This window comes from Bombina bombina, chromosome 1 (assembly GCF_027579735.1).
Source record: "Bombina bombina isolate aBomBom1 chromosome 1, aBomBom1.pri, whole genome shotgun sequence".
NCBI classification, from domain to species: Eukaryota; Metazoa; Chordata; class Amphibia; order Anura; family Bombinatoridae; genus Bombina; species Bombina bombina.
Window position 1 is genome coordinate 1,330,832,293 of NC_069499.1, and position 14,349 is coordinate 1,330,846,641.

The window sequence follows — 14,349 nt, forward strand, 5'->3', positions numbered from 1 at the left end:
TGTATACCCTGCAGCATGTATAACTCATAAGTGTCCAGGAAAACATGGCTGAGGTGGCAACCCTAATCATTTTCCATCGTTGTGACGTCTCTCACAATCAGGTTTTTTAATTCCTCTGGCAATTATTTTCCATTTATAGCCATGATGCAGATAGACTCATCCCATAGTTCCAAAATTGAGAAAGTTCTGGTGTTCGTTTTATAACTGTATTCATGCAATTAGGTTATTTGGAAATCACAGGTGTGCTCATTTTTGTTTCAATTATCTAACTTGTGTGTCAGTGATCACAGCTGTATTCACTTTTGTTGCATTGAGTTTCTATTTTGGAGCCTCTATTTCCAATATAGTCTTTCTAAAGTATTTGTTTTTCATTGTATATAAGTGGAAATACTTTACTTGTCAACTTAGAAATAATGCATTTATTGAGAGATTATACAATTATGAATCATTTGACATTCAAGTGACATTGCACAGGGGAGTACTCACTTCTGTTGTAATATATATATATATATATATATATATATATAAAATGTCCCTTTAATTAATCTAAATATGTGCCATCATTCTAAATCTGTGCCATCATTCTATACTACTGGCAGGTGTAGCCTTACAATGTAATGTTATTTACTTGCTAAAATGCTTTGGTGATTTTATTATTTCCTCTGTGGCTTATCTTTCCCTATAATCTAAATAAGAAGTTTCCTTGTCATTTAATGTTTGCAAATATTTTCTCTAGTCAGTTCAATTGTACACTTAGTCCAACATTGTAGCTGTTTGTTTAGGCAGATTCTCCAGAACCTTGTACCTATTTCTTTTTCACAAAACTATTTTCCTTCTGTCAAATTATTTCTCTTTCCAGACTGCACCAAACAGACCCTGTTTGGTAAGTGCCTCTGCGCTGTTAAATTCTCTTTTGTGACTGCTGCACTTACCATGTCCGTTGTATATCCCCTAACATCTGCACTCGCTCGCCTCTCCCCATACACCATTGTTGCATTGAGTGTGAGACCTTCATTAACTTGTTTATCTGACGCCATTGTCATCTGGTACCTTAAGTGTTATTCAATTCTTTTAACCTTTTTACCTATTTTCCAATTTACATTTGTTGTATTTAGTGCACCTCTTTAACCACTGTTTTTACATGCCCACGTTCATTGTGTTTGCCACGTACCCTACAAACACCTAAATCTGCCCAGATGTATTCTAATTACATATAGTAGTGTTTCCCCAAACATCTCTATATCTCCTCATGAGGACCCTTTCTTCAGAGCTAAATATTTTTGAAGAGGGAATTACAAATGCTTTCAGTACACTATTTTCCATGGGCGTATATGTTTTATGCCAGTTTCCTTTGTGGAGTTGCCAATCACACAAAGCACCAGAGTTTGACCAGACACTTTGTGGTAGGGAGTGGCTTAAAATAATCTCTAACCATCTGATCTCTTTATCTGTCCTTATTCATCATGACTGGTTCACTGCATGTTCTCCCCTAACATCTGCATTTATATGTCAGAGAAACAAGTGTATAACCCCTGCCCTTTGTCCCAGAGCACTATTATTGCATGCGCTGTTCTCCTCTAACCTCTGGTACATTTTATACCAAGTCTTTGTTTTTTCCCATGGTTACCTTTCTGAGGATGGTTTTACTGGGCATTTTTATTGAGGGTAAATGTGTTTTTTTGCGTGTGTTTTTTTTTAATAAAGATAAAGCAGCAGAAGTTTTATGCAAAGAAAACTGTATGCAACAGAAGAAGGATTTTTGTGTTTAACACAGAAGTCTTTCTCTATTAGGCAGTCACAGACATTAACCCAACCTATGTCAAAAGGGATTTAGCAATAATGGGATTATGTTTATCTGAACTATACTGTAGCAGAGATACAGTGTCTTCAGACATTACATGATTAGAAAACCTACTCTAAACCATTGCTTGAACCTTTTTTACACACCAGTACTCTTGTGTCACTGAGAACATTTTCCATGGAAAACTTTGTTCTGGTTGTATAAAAAGCTACATAAAAAACTTGCTGATGCTACAATTATATGTTTTTTTTTTATAGTAGGATTTTAGTTTAGCAGCGTTGGCATCATTTGAACTTGGTAAAATAAATAAGTGCATAATGGTTGATATTATCGATGTTGTCTTCTTGAAGCCAAACGCACGTATTCAAAGTATTAATCTCAGATGGATGAGAAATTAAAGGGACACTGAACCCAAAATTTTTCTTTTGTGATTCAGATAGAGAATGCAATTTTAAGCAACTTTCTAATTTACTCATATTATCAATTTTTCTTCGTTCTCTTGCTATATTTATATACAAAAGAAGGCATCTAAGCTTTTTTCTTGGTTCAGAACTCTGGACAGCAGTTTTTGATTGGTGGATGAATTTATCCACCAATCAGCAAGGACAACCTAGGTTGTTCACCAAAAATGGGCCGGCATCTAAACTTACATTCTTGCATTTCAAATAAAGATTTCAAGAGAATGAAGAAAATTTGATAATAGGAGTAAATTAGAAAGTTGCTTAAAATGTCATGCTCTATCTGAATCACGAAAGAAAAAAATTTGGGTTCAGTGTCCCTTTAACTAAAAGCACCATTCTTTTGTCTTGTGATGATATTGCTGACACAGTGTATCTTTCAATACAAAGCACAAGGAGCCTTATTTGTTTATTTGTATTCACTTTTTTTGAGAGCTAAAAGTAACTTTATTTAAACAAGCTCTAATACAAACACAAAATATAAGTGACATCAGAGATCCTAGCTATAATGCTCATAACATTAATTTGTGTGGCTGAAAAAGGTGGTCTGAAAGCTTAGTTTCAAGGGTTGTGTATAATATATGGGTCACAGTCTTATAAACTCTCTTCTTGTTTAAATCCCCATTCTTCCCTCTTTATTAGAGTTCATCTTCCTTTTTTATGTAGGTTGTGCCAAATACAAAGAGTTTGTCAATATAGCAAAATAAATACACATGAAGTGTCACCAGATTTAGTACCTGCTGAAAAGTGACCCTGATGCTACAGGTTACTTCAGTTGCTGGTAGCACAGTCTGAATAAGATTAATCGGTATTTATCACTGGTTAACAGGAGTAAGGTAGACCATGAGGAATATTGTAATTATCTGTACTGCCAATTCCAGGACTGATGGCATTTTTGAGGGTTGGGGAGCAACAATTTTGATGGGGGGGGGACTACATTTCTGACTTGGGTTCTTAAGACTTCCCCTATTCACCAGTCCTATTTGGGTCTGTGCACTTCTGTCTTTTTTTCTATATTAAAAATCTTGATCCACAGAGGTTGCTGGAAACTAAGGCCTCACATGATAGAAATCTGCTGTCATTGAATCCTGTCGGTCACAGCTTGTTTAGTCTAGCTAGGTAGTCAAAGGTACTTAGGACCTACCTGGCCGACCCCTCTAGCAATTAATAGAACATACTGTCATTTGTAGCATATAAACTGTGAGCCAACTTAAAGGGACATTCCAGTCAAAATTGAAATGCACAAAGATTAATTACATTGTTGAATAGAAACATATTTACAATATACATATATTGGGGAAAATGCTTCTAGTAAAATTTATCACTGTTTTAGTTTTTAACATTTTTCTCTGCACATGCATGTAAAGCATAGCTAGATGTTGTCAGTGGACTAGCATTTTAAATACTGCAGCTGCTCAGAGCACCAGTGGGGATTGCATTATATCAGCAACTAACACATTGAGTAATTACCAGTTGGTATAAGAACCTTAGGCTCTCTGAGAAAGTGCTGTATTTACAATGCTGGTGCATGGAGCATACTAAAAGGGTCATAAAACTAACTGTTCTTCTAAAACGCTATCTGATTTAGATTACTGTATTATTAAATTTTAGAGGAGTCCAACATTTTAAAAATGAATAGTTACCAACTTTTTCCACTGTTTTTCATACCGCATTATTCCGTTGTCTCATAGTTGCAGACAGCCTTTGCACGCATTTATTGAAATTCTGGAAAGCTATCATCCAATCATTGCACATATTATAATGAGTGCTATGAATATTCAATAAGTACAAGCACATTCACATGCAGTACCCGTCCCTACCTCTCACAGATCTTCCTTCCTTCTGTTAACACTTATGCACAGCGCTACTGTGTCACGTGACAACCACTCTGCATGAAGAAAGTATTCACACAGAGTGCTCAATTCTCCTACAACAGAGATGAATCATGGCAATAAACATGGCATGCTCGCTCCTGAGGGCTATATATAGAGTTATCCGTGGTTGGCTTTGCATAATGAGCCAAACGGAGGGAGTGCAAGTAATTAGAAATATAATTGAATGTTTGGGCTATAAAACATAAAAAAGATTTAAACACATTGAATTTAGCATAATAATGTTTAAACTTATTCATTTTAAATGTAAGTTTTTTTTAAAGGTTTTATGTCCCTTTAAGTACTTTCTTGAAACAGCTGTAGCTTTTACTAGAAGTATTTATGCTAGTACATGTATATTACAAAAATGCTTCAATTCAAAAGTAAAATGAACCAATGTCTATTCCAATTTGTCTATTTCAATTTTGGCTGGAATGCACTGTTCAACTGCTGTAGGGTCCTACAAGGCCCTCTCTTTCTTGACAAAAGACTAGAAGAAACCTAAATAAAATAGTGGTAGAGATACAATAAGATATATGTGTATTTATGTATGTATATGTTTGGTGATGTCCGTAAGCGACTATCATTGATATATTTGTTATGCTACATGCCAACCAAATATTACTGTTGGTAGAGGTTATTTTGCTGTAATTTTATCATTTTGTTGCAGAGTTTGCTGTAGCATTACATAAACAGGTCACATTTTGTGGTTAGGGATAATTCTTGGGATTTACTAAGCGGCATGAGGTTTGTGTGAAATTAGTGTTGTCATAATAACTGTAACCTACTCAAATAGCTGTTCGGTACTTCACTACTGCTTGAGTTTGTATTCAGTTTATTGTTAGTAACACAGACTCATTTTCAGATGATGAAGATCAGTTTATCACTCTGTACTCACTTAAAGCATTTTATTTCATGTATGTATATATTGAGCTAAAAAAGGAACCTGGATTAAAGCCCTCTAATCACACCTTTGACTGAGTTTGCTCAGAGGCAGCAATTTTGTCTGATTCACTTATGGTCACAAAAAGCTTTGCTGTAACTGATATACAGTTGACAACTACCACTTTGTCTTCCTCAATAGCAAAACCACCAAATGTTAAGGAAGATCAGATGACCGCCATTAAAGGGACATTAAAGTCATTTTTAATATGCATAACAGACAGGGCCTGACAAATGCATGTCACCATGATTACTAAACATTAGTACTGGGCATCTGGTATATTACCCACAATCCTCTCTCTTATTTCCAAGTCTCCACAGTTTCAGTCTACATAGGAATCTGTAGCTGTGACCAAAATCCAGTTTTGTTGGGATTTTTTTTTTAACAACACTGTGGGGACCCTCTCAGGTCAGGTTCCAACAGAATCAGCAATACACAGTGATTACAACTGCCTTATTAGCACATGTTGCCAGGTTGAGGAAACACAGAACTACCCAGGAATACATCCCAGATTAAAAACATCTCCTGCACTGATGTCTGTCTCACTTTGTATAAAATGTTCTCCAGCATGTCTGGGGGGAGTAAAACCTTTTTCAAAAGTTACATTTTAGAGTAGCAGAATAATAAATATGCATTACATGTTTTGCTTAATGGAACATTGTACTAACAACAATTATATGTACCCTTTAAAGCTCCAATGAAAAGAGACTACAGTATATGAAACTATTACAAAACAAATCCTGTGCGATTCCAGTTAGTTTCACTTTACATTTAAAACACTTTTTCATTAAAAATAAAATATATATATATATATATATATATATATATATAAATAACATTAATTGATGCTCTTGCATATACACGATTTGAAAAAAATTGAATATTATTTCCCTTTTAATTGCTAAATTAAAAACAAACAAACAAAAAACAATTTTCAGTTTAATGTCCCTTTAATTGCACAGAGCTAGGCAGAAGCTGCTCCTAAAACGTTTGTATTTGTTTTTTTGTTTGTTTTTTTAAAGGGACAAAAAAAAGGTGCTGGACTGGTGCTCTATATTGTTTCTGAGAAAAGGAATGATTTTGCAGATTACGCCCCATGAGATTAAAACTGATGTGGTTAAGATTGTCTGGCTCTGTGGCGGATGTGGTTTAACTCTATAGATGCCGGAGAGGCTAGAGCTTCTGGCAGTTTTTTTAGCACTTCCTGTGGTTTTGCTAGGACGGTGACAGCTGCTTTCCCTTACAGAGGAGGAGTAGTGTGATATAACAGAAACACACGTCACTGATAGTCTGACACACCCTGAGTACACAACATAAACCATATGATATGGTTTATATGTCCTAGTTGCTGATGACACTGGCTGTTAATATGCAACATAATTTACACCTATTGTTGTCAACTTCAATCAAACCCACCGACTACCGGAGAGACCTACAATGCACTGCACATCACAGTCAATGAGTTAAAGGAAAGTAGCATTTTTAGTAGTTATGGTTTGCATTCAGGTAGACTGAACAGTCATGCAAGAGTTAAGCTGACTCTAACATATTAAAGGGACTTTAAACAAGACTTTTCTGCAATCTTGCAATAAAAAAATATACCAACCAAAAGTGTGGTCTTTCAGAATTACGTTAAGGGCAAAATTTCTTTACGCTGCATTTGCAACTTTTGAGGTGTTGTGGAGCAGGCTCGAATGAGAAAGCAAATTTTAAGAACTAAGAAACAAAAACTGCTTCATTCTCCTCTTCATCACCTCAGAAGTGGCAAGATCAGTCACCCAGAAACTCGTTCTTTTGGGGTAATTGCATGCCCTGCTCTCGTGCAATTAGTTGTTCAAGAGCAGGGGGCAGCATTGCACAAGACCTTCAGTTTTGTCAAGTGATGCAGCATTGCAAGTGGCGATTGCAGGAGAACAAGTTCTCTTTTTGTGATCCTGCCCCCCTGCAATTGTGATAAACAATGTTTGCTCCAATTTTTGTCAATGGCCAGATTCCCTCCCAATGGTAGTGTATTGTTTTATTAAATAAACATATTACAATCTTAAAGGGATACAAAACTACAGTAGCAGGGTTATTTATCGCCGTGCTATTGTTTTTCCTCTTGTACCTACATCTTTCTTTAAAGATGCTGATTACAGAAGCCATTTGATAAGACTCTGCATCTTTACACAGGTGCCTCCATCTTGGTACGCACGTATTGTTGCATCATGTGACAGAAACTGTGCTTTCAAAGAGCTTTTTGACAGCTGTACCTTGCACAATAGAAAGCAGTTTAAAAGTTACATAACAAATATAAAAAAAGCACTTAGGAATAATATAGAGAAATCCAGCCTCTGCAAAAAAGTAGTTCATGCTAAACTAAAGTGCATGATATGGCTTGTCAAGAAGGCAACTAAATCCCTGATCTGTGAAAGTGCACGAGAGTACAAGAATACTTGCATTCCAAGATGGTGGCGCCCAGTGTGAAGAGGCAAAACTTGTTTTGAAGAGAGCTTCAACCACAGGAAGAAAGCAAGGGGAGTAGTGGCCATGCTACTGCAGTTTCTAGCAGTTTGTTTCATTTGCCTTTGAAGGGATATAAAACACTTTGAGATTTTATATAAAATGTTTAATTATGTGTAGTAAAACAATTATTCCAGTTCTGACAACTGTAGAGGCACGTGGCATGCTCCACAAGTCTAATCCTGCCACATATCTGTCCCTTATTGGCGTCAGCAGATTATCTGGTAAGGAACTGCAAAACCGTGATGGTTTTGCTAACATAATGGCTGTGGCTAGCTGTTTGTTTGGCTCCTCCAAAAAAGGAAAGTGGTAAGTGGAATTTAACTATTGAAAAACAGTTGCAGCAAGTACAGTCTTATTGTATTGAAAACATTCTGAAACTCACACACTTAATTACAAGGTGTTCCCTGTTTCTTTAAGTAAGCTTGGGGTTAGGCTTTAGTTAAATATTAGGCTTCCCTAACAGTCATATTAGAGAGAGGCTGATTTTGATAAATGTAATGAGAGCAGCTTTATTGTCACTCTTTGGTCCATAGTATAGGAAGGTCAAAATGACATTGTGCATGGGTGCATTTCAATTTAAAATATAAGCAATTTGCTATATACTTCATTAGCAAAAATGCTTTGAGTAAAAGTTATAACTGATTTTCAGTGGCATATGCACATATGCTGTGAGAAGCAGTGCACCAGCATTCAAGCACCACAACTCAGAGAGACAGTAGTGGCTTATATGGCATATGAAGTCTTCATATGCAGAATACACTCCACTGCCAGCTCTCTGAGCTTAAATATTGGTGCACAGGCCCTTACAGCATATGTGCGTATGCTGCTTGAAAATCAGTAATAGCTGTTACTAGTAGCATTTCTGCTAATTGAAGTATATTGCAAAAATGCTTCTATTTAAATGCACATATACAAAATTCAATTGACCTTTCTATCCTTTTAATACAACTTCCTGATGGAACCTTCATTTGGAAGTGTCTGCATTATGACACACAGCATTTTATTTGTCTGTCTCACAAGAAACAATTCAATTATTGTTTTTGCCAGCACCATTTCAATAGTAAACCAAAGTGTAAAGGCTAGTGCACCATCTGGTGTTTTCCACTGTATATTGAATGGGGTTATGTCTATATATGAAAATATGTGCTTGCTGTTTTTTGTGGCCATCTTAGAGGCGATTGAGGGATTAGTGTTGCGAGGGTTATGTCACGTTCTTTTAAGTCTGTCTGCATATGCTATTAGTTTGCCAAGGCTGCCATGTATTTATTTATTTAAATAAACTGCTGTGATATCTGGGTATGCATAAATTATTTGTTGCTAATGAGTTCTTCCTGCAGGGATGAGAAGAGTTGTAGTTTGTATGGGGATAAACCCATTCTGAAAAAATTTGAGTAAGTATCCTAAAGGCTTCAGCCAATTTGATGTTCTATTTATTAGGGGCAATCTCACATTGCATGGCAAACATATAGTTAAATATCTTCCTAATGCAATCTGTATTCTTCAAGATAAATAACTTTGCAGGTTGCAGTTTGTGACTGCTAAACACTAGGCAAAAATTAACAAAAAAATGCACTTATAGTAGTAAAAATTAAGTATTTTTCACTCAAGCTTTATTCAGAAAAATTACAAAGCTGTGAGATATTAATTTAGTATTGGAGTTGCCCCTCTAAATAGACATTAATAGCTATACGATTCTGCTGAAAGACGGAGAGTTGGGGAAATATCTGAAATGCAAATCATTGGTACTTTAATATGTGCATGAACAAAAATGATCGAAACGGCCAATTCCTTAATACTTTAATTTGGCGAAGTTAACATGATTTATTTTCTGCAGATCTAACATAAGCTGCATATAAAGAAAACGAATGTTTAGTATTATTTAATTTGTAGCTTCCTAGGCTTGTGAATGCTTTATGTCTTGCAAATGTGAGATTGCTGTGAAAACTATACACATACAACATTACCCAAATGTGAGCCAGATTACGAGTGGGGCATTAAGCGGTATTTTGCGTCTCTTTGCGCGCAGTGGAAATAGTGTGCGTATTATGAGTTGAAAGTAAAGCATTCACTTGAGCGCAATCAAATTTAACGGGTTAGGGCAACTTCAGAGCTCTGGTTAACTGTTATGCAAGACAAAATAATTACACAAAAAAGCATCAAAAACGCCTTTAACAATACTGTTACACTCATAATAACACCGATAAAAACAATATTAAATAAAAATTGCATTAAAATGTTATAAGAACTCAGTTATGAGGTCTCAGGTGTTGGTAAAAAAAAAAGGAATGTAACGGGCATATGGATATGTAGGGGTGTGTGTATACAGGCAGTCCCCGGGTTACAGACATCCGACTTAAGTACAACTCGTACTTACATACAGAGAAAATAGAGCTTTATCGACAATCCTTCTTTCCAGGATAATCCAAAATACTGAAAATCCAATTGTCACAAGGACAGAAAGTGATGTGAAATTTTCTGAACAGGGGCACAGATAGCAAAACAAACTTTATCCTATGCTATCCAAAACAAAACAAAATGTTTGGCTAGAGTTTCACCTAAAAAAAGTGCCTGCTCCAACTTACATACAAATTCAACTTAAGAACAAACCTACAGAACCTATCTTGTTCGTAACCTGGGGACTGCCTGTATATAGAAAATAGGAGCGTAAAATATGGGTTTTGCGCATCGGCTTTCACTAATTAAATTTAACGCAGTTGGATTAGCTAACATGAAGACTTAGTAATCTTAAAGCGTGTTATTGAAATATTAAACATAAAATATTTTGAAAAATTAATAAATATTAAAAATTATTAAACATAATGTTAAAAAATGGATTATTTAGAATAATTTGCCAAATATCATCAGATATAGTTAGAAATATTTATTTAAGAATAAATAGAACATATTCTTGTATGTGAAGAACTATGGAATGTGAAATATTATTAATTAATGTCTGGTTTAGCACATGTGAATAGACGCAATCGGGTGACCGTGCAAGTATGGGTATTAGGTTTTCTTTTCAGTTTTCGTGCTCCATTGAAGTCTATGGGAGAAGAAGTTAAATACATCTGGATTTTTTTTTAGCGCAAATAGGGTTTACACTTGTGTGCAAACTTTTTACTTTCAATTTGTAATATGAGTGCAACCCAACGTGGGCAAAAAGCCTCCGTCTAGCGTAGTTTGCCCTCAAACGGAAGCGCTAAATTGTGCTTCACTCGTAATCTAGCTCTATATTATCTGGATACTTCTGCATTACTGACTTCAGTGTGCCTTGAATAAATATTGGCGTGACAAGACCCATATCTAGATTATTATTAATAATAATCTATCACTTCTGTGTTACTTAAATGTAGAATTATATACTTATAGTTGCAAATTATTTCCTTTTATTTGCCATTATGTATCTGAGATTTAATTGAGTTTGGTTAAAGGGACAGTGTACTTGAAAATGTATTGTTTAAAAAGTTAGATAATCCCTTTATTACCCATTTCCCAGTTTTGAATAACCAGCAAGTTTATATTAATATCCCTTTTACCTCTATGATTACCTGTATCTAAGCCGCTGCAGACTGCACCTTTTCTCAGTGCTTTTTCTTTTTAAAAAAGCTTTTTAAAATCTTGCATTTTAGCTAGTTAGTGCTGGTTCTTCTGAAACAATTATCATTCTCCAAGGGAGTGAGCAAAATGTTGTTATAAAAAAAAAAAAAAAGAAGCACTGAGATAAGGGGCGGCATGCAGGGGCTTAGAAACAGGCAATTTTAGAGGATTTTAAACAATAAAAGATCATCCAGACTGTCCATTTAAACAAGAAAGTGGCTTGTTATAACCCTATTTTTTTGCTGCTCTATCTAGCAAAGAGTTGTTATAAAGCCATTAAACAAGCTACAGTTCGCATTAGCAATTTTTCTTTAAACCAAATCATCATTATTAATTAGATCGTTTGCAGTTTAATGTGAACAATGTTTAACTTCATATGTGATGTTATATATATATATATATATATATATATATATATATATTATACATCATTTTTTTAAGAAACTGATATTTTTTTCAGATACTTGCTAAAAAATGTTTCCAGCTAGCAAATAACAGGAAAAAATTAATCTGCAATTATTGGCACAGTTTTGCATGTAAGATGGAATGACACTGTTCCTTTAAAAGAAATAGACAGTGTTCTAATTATGTGAAAATCAAAATGTATAAAAGTATCCAGACTTGGCAATCTTATTCACAGGTGTCATATAGCTGGGGAAGTGCCTAGTCTCATATGGAAGGCTGAAAAATGTGATGGATAATTTGGTTCTTGGGATGTGTATAGATATGTTCTGCCCCAGGATATTAAAGACACAGTCTACACCTTAGTCATTTTATAGTCTTACCTTAGATTAAGCTCCAAATAGCCTCCAGCACCTTGTTTATATCATGCACCAGGAACAGTAAAAAAAGTTATTTTAAAATTAATTTTTTTTCTGGCCACTTAGAAATGGCTGCCAAACTCAGCCCACCTATGACATCATGATCTGGGCTGCATATGGGGTCCAATCACAAAAGGCTCACTAGTTGAATTTAATAGTCTGTCAATGTAATTCAGCTGAGTGCCTAGATGCAGCCCAGATCGTGATGTCAGCAGTGGGTGGAGCTTGGTAGCCATTTCAAAGTGGCCAGAAACACTATTCATTTTAAAATAACTTTTTTACCGTTCCTGTTGCATGATATAGACAATGTGCAGGAGGCTATTTGCAGCTTAATCTAAGATAAGACTTTAAGATGACTAAGGTGTAGACTGTTCCTTTAATTAATCACCTAATGAAAAAAACTTAATTTGCTTATTCAGAAGCAAGTTGATAATACACATTATTGCAATTTCTTTCATGACTTCAGTCTATATGACATTAGACTGTTTGTACCAGGATATTTAACATCAATTTGCTTATGTATGATCTTGTAGTCTTACAAAATACTGAGTCAAAATTCTTGTTATTTTAACTTGGTAGTTTTGTTTTTCCCATTTGTGGTGATGCACAAGGTCAGCAGAACATATCAATAATTGGGTATTTGTGTTTCCAGTGGATCTAATGGTATCCTGCATGGTTTAATCAAGTGTTAAGAGTTGGCTATTGGTATAACTCTTAAACTGAGCTATAACAAAATTTATACTTACTTATATAGAAGCCGCTTTTTGGAGAACCTTGCTGCCACCCAGCTCGAGAAAAAATCTGCCCTTTTCAGAGGAAGACAAGAGTTATTGTCAGACTCTATATGTAGCGGCTCACCTGAAGAAAATATGTCTCCCAATAACCTGGATGAAAGAACAGGGTCTGATACCTTCAGCATTGAGAACAAAGGTATGTTTGGTTCTCTGAGATACTATAGTAATTTGCTCTAAATGTAAAGAGCAAATCGTCTGTTTGATAAAAGTCCTCATGAATGTTCAGAAAGACATACACTTTATATCACACTGAAACCTCTTGGGAAAACAGAATAGGATATTCAGAGTCTAAGGACTTCTCTGGTCATACTGCTGATTTTTTTTGTAGATATAAATCCAAGAATGATTTCACAAATACACTATCAGAGTTTAAACTCACGCTTGAACCAATTGTAGCTCATATTTAACCTATACAATGACAAATTATTTTGTAATATTAGTCTACGCCCATAAAGACAATCGATTGCGGTTTACCAACCTATTCCCATAGCTTCTAGAATTTTACCCCTAACTTTTTTTGTATTATCCTCCATATATCTATATACAAATACCCCTGTCTGGCTCCTAAATTTTAAACAGATTTCTTGAACACTGTACTAAACTTCTAGTCAAAGTCTGTTTCTTGCATTTTGTCCAAGTCATAACATTTTCTTCAGTGCTACAGATAATTCCAGCCAGCTAATCCTTATATTGGCTCTGACAGCTTTATTTTACAGTTAACACAGCTGAGTTTCTTTTTTTTTAATCTTTTTTTAATGAAGCTAAACTGTATCCATTTGTTTATTCCATCCTAATTGTATTAGTTTTGTTATTACAATCAAGGAATTTAATTTTACCCATTAAAGTTTCACTGGAAAAAACAAAACATTGTAGCAATGGGATACTGACAAATAAGAACTTCAGTCCCATAGTCTCTCTCTGCATGTCACAGTTCCTTCATTCATTCACCACTTTCAATGTAAACTTGTCCTATTTTAATCCCAACTTCCAAGCCTTGCATCTTTTGTGGCTTTGCCTGGCCAAACTCTGACCTTTTTTTGTGGAAAAGCCCATCTACAACCCGCCATGCAGTTAAAGCAAAGCCTGGCAGAAATGTTACCAGTTTATCAAAGTTTACTATTTCAGAAGGTATAATTTTGTTATCTTGTTTTTTAAACTAAACTCGTGAACATGTTGGGAACACATGCTGATGTGCCTACCTCTAGCCTTGGACAAACCTTCTGTAGTTGAACAGGGGTCTTTTTTTTTTTGACACAGGAAAGGTTGAGCTGAGCGAGAAAGAAGAGAAAAATGAAAGTGTGAATGAAAAGGAGCTGTGTTCAGGATCCAGTGACTCCTCTGCCAGCAGTACGTTGGAAAGAGAGGAAAAAGGAGACAGACAGGAACCAGAACCAGGCAAGGGACTGGGTGGCTTTTTCTTTTGTGTCTTAAATTTTCCTGCAGTTGTCAGACAAGCATGCCAAACATATATGATTAGACAAATTAAATTCAAGTGAAGAAGCTTGCACTCTACATGTCAGGCAGCTCTCCCAAAGTTTTTACATTGCTAACTATTTTTG

General features: G+C 35.3%; 1 protein-coding gene across 1 annotated transcript in view; it reads left to right on the forward strand.

Moving 5' to 3' along the window:
• Positions 1 to 14,349, forward strand: part of FHOD1 (formin homology 2 domain containing 1) — a 387,262-nt gene that overhangs the window by 259,118 nt on the left and 113,795 nt on the right. The window contains exons 12-15 of the mRNA XM_053719455.1: positions 860 to 883; positions 8,916 to 8,969; positions 12,751 to 12,926; positions 14,048 to 14,185. Coding sequence (XP_053575430.1) covers positions 860 to 883; positions 8,916 to 8,969; positions 12,751 to 12,926; positions 14,048 to 14,185 — 392 coding nt within the window. The remainder of the gene's footprint in view (positions 1 to 859; positions 884 to 8,915; positions 8,970 to 12,750; positions 12,927 to 14,047; positions 14,186 to 14,349) is intronic.